The sequence below is a fragment of the Rhinolophus hipposideros genome (genome assembly GCF_964194185.1).
Source record: "Rhinolophus hipposideros genome assembly, chromosome: 15".
NCBI lineage: Eukaryota > Metazoa > Chordata > Mammalia > Chiroptera > Rhinolophidae > Rhinolophus > Rhinolophus hipposideros.
In genome coordinates, this window is record NC_138061.1 from 42,278,174 (window position 1) to 42,296,264 (window position 18,091).

General features: G+C 36.3%; 1 protein-coding gene across 3 annotated transcripts in view; it reads right to left on the minus strand.

Annotated features, from left to right (window-relative positions):
* The window catches only part of RTKN2 (rhotekin 2), a 70,217-nt gene extending 58,981 nt beyond the window's left edge, over positions 1–11,236 (minus strand). The window contains exons 1-2 of one of the 3 annotated variants that reach the window (XM_081073892.1): positions 10,939–11,230; positions 4,688–4,884 (exon numbers count right to left, since the gene is read on the minus strand). In XM_081073892.1, the coding sequence (XP_080930018.1) occupies positions 4,688–4,884; positions 10,939–10,998 (257 nt within the window). In that variant the 5' untranslated portion in view covers positions 10,999–11,230. Of the gene's footprint in view, positions 1–4,687; positions 4,885–10,938 lie in introns of all 3 variants that reach the window. The other 2 variants (XM_081073889.1, XM_081073890.1) reach the window with 2 other exon arrangements.
* Positions 11,237–18,091: the final 6,855 nt, after the last annotated feature.

Here is an 18,091-nt window from a genome sequence, read left to right on the forward strand (position 1 = left end):
AAGAAGCAGGAAAACGATAGGGAGATAGTCTAGGTTACCCGTCAAAAGACTAGCAAATTGACAGATTGCTGTACCTAAGCAATCCTATCATCTAAACTGAGGCAGTAAGCTGTCTCTATTCCACCCCTCACCCTAACTATCTCCTGTTTACTTAACCTAGAAAACTTTTTATATCTCACTTTTTTAAATCGCCCTGCCTGTATTGTGAATTGTACACAAACCTGGGTATTTCTTGCATGTTTAGTAGACATAAAAAATGGGTGGTATACCAGAAGGTGTTTCATAACTACACACAATTTAGGAGAACAAAGTTTTTGTTATATAATTAGAACATTATAATAATAGAACATTTAACCAGTTACCAATATTCCCAGACACGTGTTTTTTTTTAAAAAAAGGAACAAATGATATGACTTTATCACTGATTTCTCAGTGGGAATTCCTCATCTAAACCACAGAAGGACTATTTTTCCAATTTTCCCAAGACTTGTACAAAACTAGCACTATTCTAGAAACATGGAATTTAAGTCACTGTTTACAATGCATGTCTTGGGGCATTAAGGGCTTAATTCTTTCCTGAAGCCCTGGTTTAAAAAAGCTGTAAAATGAAGTAAGATCATTTGCTTACTTTAATAAATTCACAATAAACTGATTAAATAACTGCAACTGTTTGCAGAATGTTGTTTTTGTATAAAGAGCACCTTGAGTGGAAAATCTATCGGAAAACCCCAAAACTCAAGGACTATTTTTGATCTCCTTAATTCTCTCCTCAAATTACTTACTCAATCACTTCTAGGTCTGCCTATTGCTAAATAATTTCCCCAAAACTTCGTTATTTCAATTATTTTGTCTCATCATCCTTTCAATACTCTACTACTGGATAACCTTCCCAAACACCCATTTTATAATGTCTCTTCTTTTACTGCAAATAAAATGATAAAAGATAAATAATGAAATAAATGTAAAGCTTGGGGTAGTACAACATACATGGGCTTCTTTTTGGAGGGTGAGGGGTACTCAGGCTTTTAAGTCAAATGGGTTCATATCCCAGCCACACCTAGTCACTGTGTGCCCTTTGAAACAGTTTCTAAGTTTAAGTTTCTAAGTCTTTAATAAAGATGTTTATACCTCTCTCTCAGTTTGTAATATATTTGTGAACACCTTAGCACAATATCTGGCACCCAGAAAGTCTGTCAATTAATACCAATTAACTTCCGAGCATTCCAAATATTTTTGAATCTTGCTACCCCTCTCCCCCCATTTCCTTTTCAACTTTGGCTTGATCTTCATCTGAACCACACATATGTCTTCGCTGCGCTTCAATTGTTCATGCTCTTCTTCCTCCCTTAGCTTTTATTTTGCTATTTTCCTTTCTTGGAATGCTGATTTCTCCTACTCACCTAACCAAACTCTCTCTATCATCCTTCATGATCTAGAAGATTCAGATCCAACTCTTCCATTACACCTTCCTCAGTTCTACGATTTCATACTGATTTGATTCTCCTTTGAAAAAGTTTAGATGTATTATCTATTTTAATTTTTTTGACATTTTATCATAAAATTTTAGAGAAGGTAGACTAGTGGTAAGCAGTAGACTCATTAAAATGCTATTTTAATTCTGGTAGCAATGTAAAAACAGAGCAATTTGGTAAATATTTGATTGACTAATCAAATGGCATAATTTACATAACTTTCTTCAAGGAACTAAAAAAACTATCATAAGATTCTCATTAATCTTTAGATCAGTTTTATATAATAAGAAGGCAAGCTCTATAATTTCTAGTTACATTCAATCAGTGAACTCAGGTTGTTTCTGCATATAACAAAATGAAGTTATAAACAAAAGAACTCATACAGAATACTCAGGTGTGTTTTTAAAAAAAAATAGAAATATTTCAATAATTAAGGGAGACAATGTTTTTATATGAACAATGAAAAAATATAAATGTGTATAGCATCAAAGCTATTTTCATTTATCAAAAATAATCAATAAAGAAACTGAAAATCATACACATCTTCAGTTGAGAATCCTAGATATTTTTTTCTGTCTTTGTTATATAAATCCAAAAGGGATTTGGTTTATTTAACATTTTTTTATAAATCAGCAACTTCAGAAAAGTTATACTGCCAAATTATAGAAATGGCCAACTCACAATGAATTTTACAGTAGTCCCTCCCTCATCTGTAATTTCACTTTCCACAGTTTCAGTTACCCACGGTCAACTGTGGTCCAAAAATATTAAATGGAAAATTCCAGAAATAAACAATTCGTAAGTTTTAAATTGCACACATTTCTGAGTAGCATAATAAAATCTTGCTCTGTCCCGCCTGAAACACGAGTCATTCCTTTGTCCAGTGTAGTGACACTAGACATTACCTGCCCGTTAGTCACTTAGCGGCTATATTGGTTATCAAATCAGCTGTTGTGGTATCACGGTGCTCGTGTTCAGGTAACCTTTATTTTACTTAATGACCCCAAAGCACAAGAAGAGTGATGCTGCCGAGTCGGATATGCCAAAGAAAAGCTGTAAAATGCTTCCTTTTAGTGAAAAGGTGAAAGTACTTGACTTAACAGGAAAGAAAAAAGAAATCATATGCTGAGTTTACTAAGAACAAATCTTCCATCCACGAAATTGTGAAGAAAGAAAAAGAAATTCGTACTAGTTTTGCTGTTATACCTCAAAATGCAAGTTACAGCCGTAGTGCATGGTAAGTGCTTAGTTACGATGGGAAAGGCATTAAATTTGTGGGTAGAAGAAATAAACAGAAAACGTGTTCTGATTGACGGTAATGTGTTGTCCAAAAAAGCACTGAGCCTATAAAAGGACTTCAGCAAGGCATCCCCTGAAACAAGTGACACCAAGGCCTTTATTGTAAGTAAAGGATGGTTACACTGATTCAGGAATAGTTTTGGACTGAAATATATAAAAAATTACTGGAGAGGCTGTGTCTGCTGATGAAGAAACTGCTGCCACATTTCTGGCAGAGTTGAAGAAGTTAATTAAGGTACTATCCATGGTTTCAGGCATCCAACTGGGGGTTTTGGAACATATCCCCCAAGGGTAAAGGGGGTCTACTGTAAGTAAATATTTAAAGAACATGAATATAGAGGACAGATGTGATTCTCAGAGGAATATTCCATAAAACTGTGAGAGATGATACAATATTGTTTAGTCTTACCCCGTCCTTAAATCAGTGCTTCTTAAACTTTTCCACTGAAATAGCCCCCCTTAACCAAACACCCTTATAAAGGCTAGAGAGAAGGAACATATATCCGCACGAGTAGAATAACCCAAAACTATGCCACAATTCTAACTTTCTCATTCTTTAAGTTAAAAATTCACGTTATAAGAAGATATCCCATATTTATTCTATGGCTTTGCATGTCTCCTAACACACACGATAATCCTGTATTCTCAGTGACATGTGACCTAGTTTGAGAAGCACTGACTTCAGTATGTCTATCTGAAAAATATTTTCCTAGACTATGATACTAGGATAATTTCATTTTGTAATGCCAGGGATAAATAATAATAAAAATTATTTGACATTTGTTGAATATTAATTATGTAAAAGGCATTACAATCGTTTTTACATATATAATCTTAATTTTCAAAACGTAAACATTATCATGCCAAGTTTAATAAAGAAAATTAGGCACAGAGATTAAATCGCTATCCCAAGGAAATAAAGCTAACAAATATTAGCTGCATTGTACATAAGGCTTTATTATATCACAGACACATCAATATTTTGTTTTTACAGAAATCTCTTTCTCTGATCTGCGTTTTCACCTTACTTTTCAAGAATTTAACGGCACTGTGAACAGCCCAAAGACCACTGGTGTCTAAAAAAGAACTTTTTACTAATGCTAGAGCTTTAAGACTGATCAACAAAGGTGACATAAGACTATTTATATTAAAAAAAAAAAAAACAACAACAACCCCAACATCTAGTCACTAAGTTGAGTCAATTCTTAGGTCCAAATAAGACTTTTCCTAAAACCCCCAGAAAGACTTTCCTGTATCATAAAGAGCACAGAAAGTACATTTTATACACAAATCCTGGACCTGATCCAAAATGCAGCTCAGAGTGACAGAAAAAGAAACAGAAGGTACTTAACAAATCCTAAGTGACCTCTCATTAGCTTCTATCACTAGCTAGTTACATGTCCTTGAGTAAGTTGTTTGCCTCTCTAGGATTTATATTCATATGAAAAGGATGTGCTAGCAGATTTTTAAGTCCCCTCCATTCAGAAGGTTTTGTATCTTTTCAATTTTGCTGTCCACTCATTTCAATTTATATACCTAAGTTGCCATTACTCTCCACTAGTATCTTCATTAACAGCACACTTTTAAACAATTAGTTTTTTCTTTAATTTACATTCTTTATATTCAACTATCGGTCTCAGTCCTTCTTAAAATATTGTTAGTTCTTGCTTCTTAACTATTACATTTAGAATCTGGAAGTATTCTAAACACAACAAAACTTCCCAGTGAAAAATGCTGCTTTAATAAGTTTATTCTGAGCTCCACTGTCAAAATGTTTATGTTATCAGAGGGCACTTCAGGATATTTTCAAAAGCTTCAGTGATTTGACATTTGACCTTAAGGCTAAATTATATATCATGTTTTTAATTCAAATATGCAAGTACATTAAAAGTCATAGGTTAAACTATGCCACTAACCATTTTCCAGTTTGATTTGCAATCTGTTCCTCTAATTTCTGTAGTTCCAATGTGTAAGCCTTTATTCGAGCATTGCACACCATGAGATTCTTTACTGCATGTAAAATCTGCTCTTTCTGAGTGCTCAGAGAAAGGAGTTTCCATATTCCTTGTTGCATTCGAATTTCTAAATCTATTTTTTCTCGAATGCTGCAATCCTTAAAAAAAAAAAAAGAGAGAAAAGCATTTTTAAAAGATAGCAAAAATCCAAAACTGTAACATTTCTTTTTATCCGAAATAGATGGAGATGTACTAGATATCATTGTAATTTTCTACCATACTGGCAAAGTAACAAAGTGTTAATGCACGATAGTATAAAAATATAGCTATTTTAAAAAGCTCTTTGCAAAACCTTAATTTCTTGCTTTATTAGGTAGTCTTTATAATCTACTGGACAAACGAAATAGAAACAAAAGTGAAAAATATTACATATTCTTACTGTAACTGTACAAGTTTGAATAGTGTCTCCCAAATATGCCTGTCCTCCCAGAACCTCCGAATATGACCTTATTTGGCTATTGGGTTTTACAGATACAGATATAATTAGTTAAGAACACAATGAATTGGCATGGGCCATAAACTCAGTGATCGGTGCCCTTGTAGAAGGCCATGTGAAGACACAGAAAGAGAACTCCATGTAGAGATGGAGGCAGAGACTGGAGTAATGAGACTCTAAACCAAGGGACACGAAAGATTGCCAACAACCACCAGAAGCTAGAAAAGGCCAGGAAGGAGTTTTCCCTAAGAGTCTTTTGTGGTAGAATGGCCCTGCGGATACCTTAATTTCAGATTTCTGGCCTCCAGAACGATGAGAGAATAAATTTCTGGGGTGTTAAACTACTCAGTTATGGTAATTTGTTACGGTAGCCTCAGGAAACTATTACAATAACATAACTAATGTGAACAATATAGCACATGCACCTCTTCTTTAAGTTGGATTGTGGAATGGCAAGATGTGGTTCATGGCACTGAATTAACCAAGGGAAAACTTTCTAAAATAGCAGATGCTGAATAAAGAAACTAAGGTTTAGCATCAGGGAGGTAACAATGTAAAGCAATGTTAAGCAATGTAAATAAAATCTCAGAAGCAACAGAGCAAAAATAAAAGCAATGTGCCTAGAAAAATGTGAGAAGTTTTAGCTACCTGAAACAGAGATTTAGAATATAGTTTTGTATATATTTTAGTTTTAAGAGTCAAAGTGAAACTACTAAATCATTTAGTTCTGAAAGTCTTTTATTCCATAAAATGATCTTGTAATGGCCTGACTCTATATACTAGTTTCATCTGTAACACTAAAATTCTGTAAGCTGAAGTGTACGGTTCTGATTTAATTTACAGTGGGTTTTTTAAAGTTATAAATCATCAGATACTATACTATACCACAAACAAAAAATAATGCTCCAGTATGTCTATTTTTAAAATAAAGTGACCATCCTGCTTTCTGTGGTTAAAAATGAATGTTATAATTTATCTTTTATTTGGATCAAAATCTATGTAAAAATGTGAATGGAATCTAACAACAAAAGTTCCAGATATTAAAGACAATATTCTCAAAAATTAAAGCTGAAAGTTGGGAGAGCAATAGTCTACAAAGATTACCCAAAAAGAGAAACTGCAGTAGATGATTTAACTTGACTATGTAAATCAATCAGATATACTCGTTGAATGAAAAAAAAAAAAAACAGATCTGTTTAATTACCTTCTGTAATTACATCATGTAATCACCAGATAAAGTCTTCTCTTATAGTATAACTCAAAACTGCTGTACTATATAACTGCAGTCATTTGCTGGTTTTCCTTCTTTACACATGACTGAACTTCAACAACTCCATTTCATCCTTGTACGACTTGTCAGCCCCAAAGTAAATTCTTATTTAATGTAATTAATAATTAATTTCAAGGATTAGCTATGTGACCCACATATCTATAGAAATAAACTCTGGCAGGCTGGTTAGTATTGGAAGAACGCACATAGTGAGCAACTTGAAGCTGGGACGTATATATAGCTTTACTCCACAACTCAAATATAAACAAATACCATCTGGTGCCCTTAAATTCAATTTTGCTTTGTAAATGCTACAGTGAGGCAGCCAGTTGAACCAGTGCCGTGGTTCTTAAAGCTGGCCATACATTAGAATTACCTCAGGCAGATAGGAAGGGCCTTATAAAAGTTTATGGCCTTCCCCCAATTAGGATCTCTGGAGAAGGAATCTGAACTTTTTTTTTTTTTTCAAGTTCCTCTGGTGATTCAATATTCATCCAGAGCAGAGAACTACCACTGCTGGACTACTTAAAATTCCACAGCAATCTGGAAAGCTGCAACAACCTTAAGGAACCAGTAGATGGCCATAGCCACATTAAGGAATCAGCCTGGGCTTCCAAGGTTTCCATCTTGTAAATGAAGACTGTATTCTCTTCATCATTTATTGATAGAGACTTTATAAAATTATAGAGGCTTGGGAAAGAGCAGAGAAAAAAATGTAAAGTCAGGGTTTTTTAAAAATGTATTTATAAGATTAAATATTCATTAAGGAAGTGAGATATAGCTAGCAAGTATTAATATCAGAATTCTATCCTTCAGAGCAGGAGTCAGCAAATTATAGCCTGGCTGGTGCCTATCTTTGTAAATAAAGTTGTGCTGGAGCATAGCCACGCCCATTTGTATGCAAGCTGCAAATGCAGAGCTGAGGGATTTCAAGGCTGTCTAGTCAGCAAAGCTGAAAATATTTACTATGTCTTGTCTTTTTTTTTTGGTATTTTATTTTATTATTATTATTTTTTTAAGTTTTTTTTTTATTGGGGAAGGGGAATAGGACTTTATTGGGGAACAGTGTGGACTTCCAGGCCTTTTTTCCAAGTCAAGTTGCTGTCCTTTCAATCTTAGTTGTGGAGGGTGCTGTTCAGCTTCAAGTTGTTGTCCTTTCAGTCTTAGTTGTGGAGGGCGCAGCTCAGCTCCCGGTCCAGTTGCTGTTGCTAGTTGCAGGGGGCGCAGCCCACCATCCCGTGCGGGAGTCGAGGAGTTGAACCAGCAACCTTGTGGTTGAGAGCCCACTGGCCCATGTGGGAATCGAACTGCAGCCTTCGGAGTTAGGGGCATGGAGCTCTCACCGCCTGAGCCACCGGGCCGGCCCTACTATGTCCTTTTAGAGAAATAATCTGCCGATTCCTAAACCAGCCAATTTAACATACATATGACATACAAACTATGACTGTACCTCTCCTGCTCTATCTGCAGAGAGTGGATGTGGATCTGGGAGGGCTATTGTTGTTAGTCAGTCTTGTCTTCCCCATACAACTTCTTTCAGTACATGTCTCTTACTTTACACGCAGAGAAAACTTCTCTGGTCAAGCCATACTACTCTAGCTAGGAAAGGCTTCATGGAGTTGAAGGACTTCTCTTAGGGGGTGCAAAGTGTGCTAAGGTAGGACTTGATGTCTAGTGCTATCCACAATGAAAATAATGACGCAATTAGGGCACCCATTGAGCATTCAATGGTGATGCTTACTGACCTCAAGGAGGAAGAGGAAAGTGCTAAAATCTTCACCGCTGCTGCCTCAACCATCATGGCAGATTCAAGACCGATTAGGAGCCACGACAAAAGCATGTTTCCCTATACCCATCCCTCTTAAAAGTGTCTGAATGCAAATCTCCAGGAAGAGAAGAGAAGAGAATGGGAAGAGATCCATCCTCTTGTTATTTCTTCAATTTTCTGAATAAGCGCTTGCTTGTATACACGGCACCAGAGGCCGATGGCACTGTCTTAATCTTGTAGGTATTTCAAGTCAGGTTGATAAAAATAAATGGACAGGGCAAGGCTAAAAGTGAAATAGGGAGATGACTTAAAAGTGAAAATCTAGATCATGTAGAAAATAGAAACATAGGAGGATTTAGAAGCTAGAATGGTACAAAGGAAGTGCAAAGAAAATGGCCTTACCGTTGGAAGTAAGCACTGATTTAAAAAAAAAGAAGAAGAAGATGAAGAAGGAGAAGTTGGGCTGCTGGTTAAGACAACCGTACTAAGCCAGATAGAAACTATCATCCACCTAATGGATATAGTTAAACCATGCTAGCTAAGAGACCAACATGAAAAAGAAGATTGAACAAGAGTATATTCAATATACATTCTTCTAAAAGAAATGGTGTGTATTTTAAGAATTGTTCATGCACAGAATAAAATCTGGAAATTGTTAATAGTGGTCATGCTGGGAAATGGAATTGGAGAAAGAATTCTTAAATTCATGTTTCTATATACGTTCACGTTTCTGCAATAAGACTGTATTCTCGAATTTTATTTTTATTAAGATTTCAAAAGCTTAAACATTTGTAAGACAAGGTAGGTGGTCCCTCCAACTGCTCAGATGAATAAGAAAAAAAGATAATAACAAAAACATGTATGTTCTCAAGCATGTTCTGGGGGCAAAGTACTGGACTATGCACTTTAAATAGATTCTCGAATTCCAACAACTTTCTGGGATAGGCATTTTACCCATTTTACAGCTACGGAAACTGAGATCTACAAAAGACAGGTAACTTATTCAAGGTTGCACAACAAGCAGATTTGGAGGTGACCTTAACCTGACTCCAAATCCAATATTCTGTGCTGTGAGTAGTCACAGATGATTACAAGGTTTGAGGAGAGATGTTTCAACAGTGTGTGACCACCTCAGATTCTTTGGTCCTATTTCTATATGATGGCAGGGCCATTAATATCAAAGGAAGTACACAAATAAAAATTCAGTGTTAGTCAAGTATAAAATTCTTATTGACCCTCAATATTCGGGCTACGTTGAAACCTATTACTATTTTGCAATTAATTTTTCTCCAAGATTCAAACAGAAGGAATTCCACAACTAAATTAATTTGATTTCTTGCTGCCGGAGCAATCTTTGAGTATTGTACATTCTCACATGTAAATAATTCAGCTCTTATGTATATTTAAATATTTTCATTCCATGGAGCTAAATTTCTTTCATGACCATATCCTCTTGTCTATTTTGTATCATTCCTGAACATTCCTGCTGCACAGAGCACTGTAATTATACTTGAATGGCTACACCAATAACTTATATGATAAGTGCAAGAACCTCAATAAATTGCCAATTCCCTAGAAATCAAGATTTCATGAACAATCAAGACAAAGTACATAACATTATAGGGCAGAAAAAAGTACTTTACATCAAAGTGTTTGAAATATTTGAACACGCTGTCATAAAACAGTATAAATTACTGACAAAAGCACTGGGCTTTTTTGCATAATGATTCCTAATGTTTTGCTTTATTTTTCCCAGTAGACTTGAAAACCTCCCAGCAGTTTTGTATCCGCTGAGGTTTTTAAGGTTTCTAGAAAAGGTAAAGGTTTCTAAACAAAGGTTTTACCAGGTTTCTAAACAAAGACAGTAAGTTGGACCATACACATTTGCTAACCGTGTACCAATTTCGCCCTACAAAACTGGCAATTTCATATAGTTTAACCTACTTCAGAAGTAAGTAAACGGAGGTGGAGATTAAAATGGAGGGGACGATTCAGCGTAATGACATCACAATTTTCTTTTAAGACCCTAAAGCTCTGGTTGAGAGTGGAAAGGATAACACTTTAAATAACTGATTTTGCCAAGACACAATGTTGGTCTATATTAAGTAAAAAGGTTTCTAACACATTTTAGGTGACTACACAGAAAACATCAAACTTCTAGCCAACTCGAAAAGGATCCACCATCAAATCAACTTTCTCTAAAGTTCAAGGGTTGCAGTTTGCTTCTCGGCCCCGCCCACGTAAGTTTATGTTGTGCGCAGACCTCGTTCCAATACTTGTTTTCCATCAGTCTAGTACAATAAGCACATTGCTCTCTACTGGCCTCGGGGAGCTTCTCGTACATCCTAGGGCTTCCCTTTCCGATGCGTTCCCTACACTTGCAACAAGACGAGGGTCCAAATCTTGCGGGAAGGGGCGGGGAGCGGACAGGTGCGCCTGGAACCGCGCGGCGGTACCTCCCGCATCGCTTCCCGATTCCGAGCCCGTTTCCTCCCTAAGAAGTCGGGGGCGGGGTGTGTGAAGATTTGCAAGCTCCATTAGACCCTCAAAAGGCAGTCTCCTAGTCCTGCCCTTTGTTTCTGGCCACCGCTGGATACGAGATGCGGAGTGAGGGCTTTCCCGACGACCAGACACAACGATCGCAGGAGCACTTGACGCCGGGCTCCCTCCTCACTCACCTGCTGTGCAGGAAGCCCGGTCAGGGAGAGATCGGGACCCCTCAGCGTCTGCCCCTCCATCTCCTGCGCTTCAGCTGAGACCGCCACCACGCCTCCAAAGATAAGATTTGAAAAGCCCGCCCCTGTCTGGAGCAGCGGAGGACGCCAACCGTCCGGCCGTACCAAGTCCGGCTGCAGGAGGAGGGGGTGCAGGGGCTGCCGATCGGGCGCGCGCACGCGCAGTGGGCGCTCCCTGCGCCCCTCGCCTCCCGCACCGGTAGTTTGCCGAGACCCGAGTTGTCGGTACGCGCTGGGATGTGGGAAGCGGCTGGCTGACTTAAGGCACTGATTGGGATGTGGGCGGGGCTGGAACAAGAGTGGGCGGGGCGGAAGGGAAAATGTCTGCCACTGAGTGCACCTGACCCAGCTCTGGGTTTGGGCTGGTGGTTTTGGAGGCACGCCCTTTGCACGGGGAGCCTTCTGCCTGCATCCCACCGGCGGCCTTCCAAAGCACTCGGAGGCCGCTGACTGAAGAGTGAAGCCGCTGGCCTCCGACAAACAGCTCATGGACGCATAGTGTTTCTAAGAGCCCGTGGTCTGGCTTCCAAAGTCCCGATTGACATTTTTTTCAGACATTACTCTCTCCCACAGCACAGAATTGTTACCCAGGGTCACTCAGATCACAGCTTTATTAATCAGGCTGGTGAGACACCATGCCAGGCATCTCACAAGATCTGTTCTTTTGCCCCAATGTTTCTTTATGATTCCAGATGCCTCTTACCCAAGTAGTCTGTTCTTTCTTGCAGAACACCTCTGTCCTTGCTCTTTCCCCACCAACATCCAAGGTGACAGTAGAATGGATTGTTTTCCCAGAGCTCCATTTTTGGCTGTCCCTAAAGACCAACACAAAGATTCTTTTGAATTAAATGTTTCTGTTATTAATCATAATGGGAAAGTATGAAATCTTTAAAAGTCAAAATTGTAATGCCAAAAATTTCAGGCCCTTTTTCTGGCCTTATCCTGACTTCCTCTTGAAAGGGCAATAAGATACCTCTTTGGCTTCTGACATTCTTTATCCAAAGGGTCAAGAATCTACCAAATCAACTCTCCCACCCTCACCTCATGGAAGGATTCGAACACTTTTTCTCCTATAAATAGGGTGAGCATATTTTTTATTTGCCTGAGACAGTCCTGTTTGGATATATGTCTCAATTTCCCACTAGTCTTGCACTTGTCCCATAGTGGATGTTAAATTATATGGTCACATCCAGAAAGCCCTTTAAAAACAGTTGAAGATGTACTTATAAAAATGTAAGTGCCCTTCCACTCAAATGGGTAATTTGCCTCTCTGAGGCCCTTTGGACTAGGTGATAAGATAAGCTGCCCAGCTAAGAATGACCCTCCCCTTACTTTAGGAATGACCCATATCCTTACACACAACTATAAAATATGTAAAGCTGAAAATTACCAACACAGAGTTCACCTCATTCTCTCCAAACACAGATTTGAATTCCAGAGTCATTAGGTACCCTTCTCCTAGTGTACACCTCTCTCTTACACTTACCATTTTATGATATAATTATTCCCTCTTCAGGGTAAGCTGCATAAGGCTCCTATAGTACCTGACTCATAAAAGAAGTACACACTGGGAGATCATCATCAGATGTATATTATTTTTCATGTAACACACACAGCTCTCAGGCTCAGATCAAAATACCTAATGTAATCATCATTTCATGGAAACAGAGGCAAGCCAACCAAGTTTAAATTGGACACTGATGTAGGAATACATGATGAGTAAATACTAGGTATGTATATCTGCAGAAGCATTTATAATACTCGAAGAAAGAGATCTAGGAATGGTCATATTTAGTAATTATCTGTAGAATACACAGTTGCTTTCTCTAAAGAACTTTCTCTTTGGAGAAGAAGATATGATGTGGTATTATTATCTCTTTATTATTCATCAAAGGATGTATCTAGGAAGTGCTAAAGATGTAACTATTACATGGTGATTAAAATACCTCAGAGTAGGAATGCTGCTTCCTTATTTATCCCTACGTCCTTTCTTGTTGCTGCAAGTTTCATCTGTTTTCCTTTGTGCATGTAACGTACATAAAATAAAAATAGAATAATCCATGGAAACTACCGAAAGTTTAAAGATTCCGCATGTAGTAGTTTGATTAGCTTGAGAATGAATGCAACAATGGCCAGAAAGTAAGAAGTACAGTACTACCTATTACTATTTCAAATGTTTAACAGATAGTATTTGGGCATCTCTCATTTGGAAACAACATCCCACCCTCCTTGGGCTCCCACAGTAGGTGGATACTCACCCAGCTCATGCCTACACTCAGATAGGAGCCTCTACTGGAGGTTGAGTGATGGAGTTACTTTCCTACCAATATTACTTCCCATTATAAGTTTAACATTTAATGCTGATTATAAATATTAATTATATCTAATATAACAAATAGACAATATTTAATAGTAGTTAACTAATTAAATATAAAATCAGTATTTGATGTAGATCGGACAGCCAATTTAGATAATACTAATAAATGTTAAAGTATATTTCTTCTCTTTATTTCCCATATCCTTCTTTTTAATTCTCTAAAGGCCAAAAAAGAAAATACTGAACTTGAAATTAGCTCTCTTACATGATAGACCCATTATTTCCAAAAATGTGATTTGCTCCAGAGTAGATAACTCCCCCTAAACTCTCTTAAATTACAAAATATATATTCTATTTAAAAATTGGCACTTCCTTCATTCATATGTTATATTGTAGATAGAGTTTAGAATGAACTTCATAGACTAGAGCTGTAATTTGAATTATATATATATATATATATGGAAATGAATAAAGAAGGAAATGAATATATATATAAAGAAGGAAATGAAGATGCTAAACAGAGGTGCAGCATTTGCTTAAATGAATAGGCCATCGTTTAGAAATAGCTGAAGCATCATATAATCATAAGGAGGATATGGAATACAAATTCAGAGGACTTATTAGCTGTATAATCTTGGGTAAACCACTCAGTCTCCTTATCTATAAAACCAATATAGTAATACCCAGCTTGTGTTTTAAAAGTTGTTGGGAAATCAAATGAGATAAGATTTGTGAAAGTGCTTTGTATACTGGTTATCTAACACAAACGTGAGGCATTGCTACTGAAGGAAGAAAACATCATCAGTATCTGTGGACAAATGTACAGGACCCACAGGATACTGAGAACTAAATGAGATAAGTTTATGTGAAAAAAGTTGGATATAACCAAGATATATCACAACTGAAAAATAATTAATACCTGGATTATATATAAAGAACTCTTACAAATCAATAAAAATTCAACTGGAAAATGGTGAAAAGTCATGGTAGGTATATGGTAGAAGAATAAACCCAAATGACAATAAAATGTGTAATTTGAAATTTACATATTAAGACCCCAAGGAGGTAATATTTTATCTAGATTGATAAATATTAAGATGTTTGGTAACAGTGTTGGTGAAGATACAAGTCAAAAGGTATGGGCAATGTCAATTTGTTCAATCCCTCTGAAAAAAAGTTCAGAACTATCTTGTAAAGTTGAAAATGTGTATACACAACATTTCTACTCTATGTATATATGTGTGTGTGTATATATATATATGTATATATATATATATATATATACATATATATATATACACATACATACACTTAGGGAAATTCTTGCAAGTATGTATAAATACCAGCAACATTGCTTGTAATAGCAAAATTATTAAAACAATCCAAATATTCATTTCAGGAGAATGGGTAAAAAAAATTATGGTGATTTATCCAATGGAATATTATATATCAGTAATAACAAATAAACCATGTAACATCATTGCTGAATCTTAGAAATATTGAATGAAGAAAGCAAGTTATAGAGGAGTACATAGAATATATAATTTTTATAAAGTTGAATAATAAGAACATCTAAACAACATGTTGTTTAGAAATACATACATGTGATAAAAGTTTATATTTAAAAGGAAGAGAGTGCTAAAAACAAAACTCAGGATAGTGACTAGAAAGGCAGGGAATGGGATGGAGACAGAGCATGCAGATAGATATAAAACTACTGCTCATGTTTCAGTTCTTAAGTTGGGTGATGGGTTCAAGAGTATTCATTTTATTTTATTTTATTTTTATTATTAGTTTCAGGTGTACAAAACAATGTAATAGTTAGACATTAGACATTTACACCACTCACAAAGTGATAAGCCCCCACCCCAATCTACCACCCCTCTGACATCATATATTACAATATTACAATTTTCTATTACAATTCCATTGACTCTATTCCCTATGCTGGACTCCATATCCCATGAAGAGTATTCATTTTAATGTTTATCTGATAGTGCTCAAATATATTATATACACATTCTATTGTATTTCATAATAAGAAATAATTCTAAAATATTATTGTACAAGTTAAACAACAGTGATAATGTGTTGTATTTTAAAAGATCCTTACTTGGCCACATGATGCATTTTTGGCTTACAAAATTGGATTGGTTTCTGGTACGTTTTCCTATGTGAAAGCGTGGAAAGCACAGCTGTTAGGCAATGATGCCTATGCCCAGTGAGAGACAATTGCCATGTGGATTTATCAGTGAACACTTAAAGAGCCACTTCTTGGGGGTTTGGGTTAGGGGTGGGGTGGGTGGAATTTGCAAAGGATGAAAGGTTTTGTCAGCAGGTGAGAACAAAATAAAGTGTAATTTGAGTTATTACTGTTAATGTGAAATGTGTATTACTCACAGGCATAAGGACATTTGAATGACATTAAAATCAGAGGACTAATTACTGAGCAAGTAAATCAGCCAGAGAAATTAGTTACATGACTTGAATAAATGGTCCTCAAACTGTGGCACACAAAGACTTTCCAAGGTTTATATAGGCTTGGGCAGTTTTAAAGGAATCATTGTTAAGATCTTCAACTTATGGTCCCCATCCTATGATAAAATTGATCTACCTAAAACTTGCTTGCTGTCTAGCCCTCCCATTGGTCTCTCTTTACAATTACCTTTTCCCACTTGACAAAAGAAAAATACCACTTTCAACCATCTCTACTGCATTGCCCCAAGGTATAAAAACCATCTGGGTGCTGAAGGGATAATTAAATTTATTGGTATTGGTATTGTTCTAAGCAATGAACCAGGAGCTCAGTACTTACATTTATAAAAATGAAAACCAGATGTGGACTTGATGTTGAAACCTGTGTCATTCTAACATTATTTAATATTCACCCACATATACACAAATAATTGGAGAGAGAAAATGGTTCATCCATCTCATCATGAAATTTACCTACAGGAAAAAATTTACTTTCAGTGTATAATATTGATCCATTATAATTTGTAATATAGTTATTTTGTTTTTATCAATTGTGTACTAGCAATAATTTTAATAATGCAATCCAAAAGAAAACTCTTGACAATTAAATCTTATAGCCCATGAAATATTTAAAAAAGTGTAAAATTCCAATTTATATGCATCTCTTTGCTGCGGAGAACGTGATGAGTAATAAAAAACAAAAACATTTTATATGAGCATAATATGCTGTGGAGAAAATGGAATAAAAATACAAGTTCAGATAGGAAAATGAACAATGTCAAGTTGTTCACATATATCTTTAAATGAATGATGGCAGCTGGGTATCAAATCTTTAACAGTTTGAATTCCATTGTATACACTTAATAAATATAATGTTTTAAATTTTAAATTGTAGTTCTTTTCAATACACCAGCAATTACATCCTTTGTAACTATTTAAATGTATGCTACAACAACAGATGCCACCTTAAAAATACGTAAGGGGGAAAAGTTTTTAAAAATTCTTTTAGGTGTTTTGCACAAAAAGTTTTGAAAATTGCTGAGTTAGGTATCTAATAGCACCAGATTACGATAACCAGATGCCTCTATGTTTAACAGAGGGGTACACTTGCAGACTCACACCCTCAAATTTTTCTCTGATGCTGCTGTCTCTACTTACCATCACCCCTCACAGTCTCTCATGTGCACCTCTAGTTTCCTGGACAGACTCAGTTACTTCTCTAGGTAATTTTTTCTTTAGGTATATTAATGCATTAGGCTAAGGACAAATTCTTCTCTTCCTGCTTTGGTCCTGGAAATATTTTCTTTGTAGATGTTCATCTTTGTTTTCTTCTTCTCAAGAGTATCTTGGCTATTAATGGACCTTTGCTCCTCTCTCACATAAAATTTTGAATCAGCTTCTCAAGTTCTGAAGAAACAAAAAAGGAAGACTGTTGGAGTGGAATTGAATTTGGAAGGAAATTGTATACTTAGATATTGGCATTCCTATCCATGAACATCACATGTTGCAAATTTACATCTCCTTTAATGTCTTCCAATAAAGTTTTACCGTTTTTTCCACATAGGCTTTGCATATCTTTTGTGCCATATATTTTAGATTCCTTATATCTTTTCTTGCTATTTTAAGTAATTCTTTAAAAATATGTCTTCTGTTTGTGGCTAGTGTATAGAAATAAAATTAATTTTTGTCTCTTGGTTTTATATCCAGAGTTTTATATCCATATACCTTACTAAATTCTCTTACTATTTCTAGCAAACTGTAGGTTTCTGGGGGTATCCTATGTAGACAACTAAGTGTAAATACTAATTTTGCTTTTAAGAGAAATTCATCGTATTATCTTTGTTTTTCTCCTTCTGCAAATATAGCCACCTGAAGAAGTTGATCAGTGACCAACAAGGTCATATTCACTGATGTTCACTTTGAATGTATCCCAAGAGTAAAATAAAAATGACAGAATCTTTCAGAGGTAGAACAAGGACTCATGGAGAAGAAATGGACTGGGAAACCCCCTCCAGGTCTAACCAAGGAACATTTCTGTCTCTTGGGTAGTGGATCCTTACAATACCTGCCCACCGGGCTTTCACACCTGCTGCAGACCAGTAACTGCTGTGTCTCCCATTCTTCTCCTTTCTAAGTGAGAATAGTTATTGAAATTACTCAAACAAGTTTCACCGGTGTATATTGGATGTTTGGGGAGCAGCTGACCTGCCTATGTCGTTCATAGGTTTTTTTTTTTGGTTCAAAGGGAACAACAGCCAGACCTGAAGCACACTTCTCCCTGACATAGGGACTACAGTATGTCAC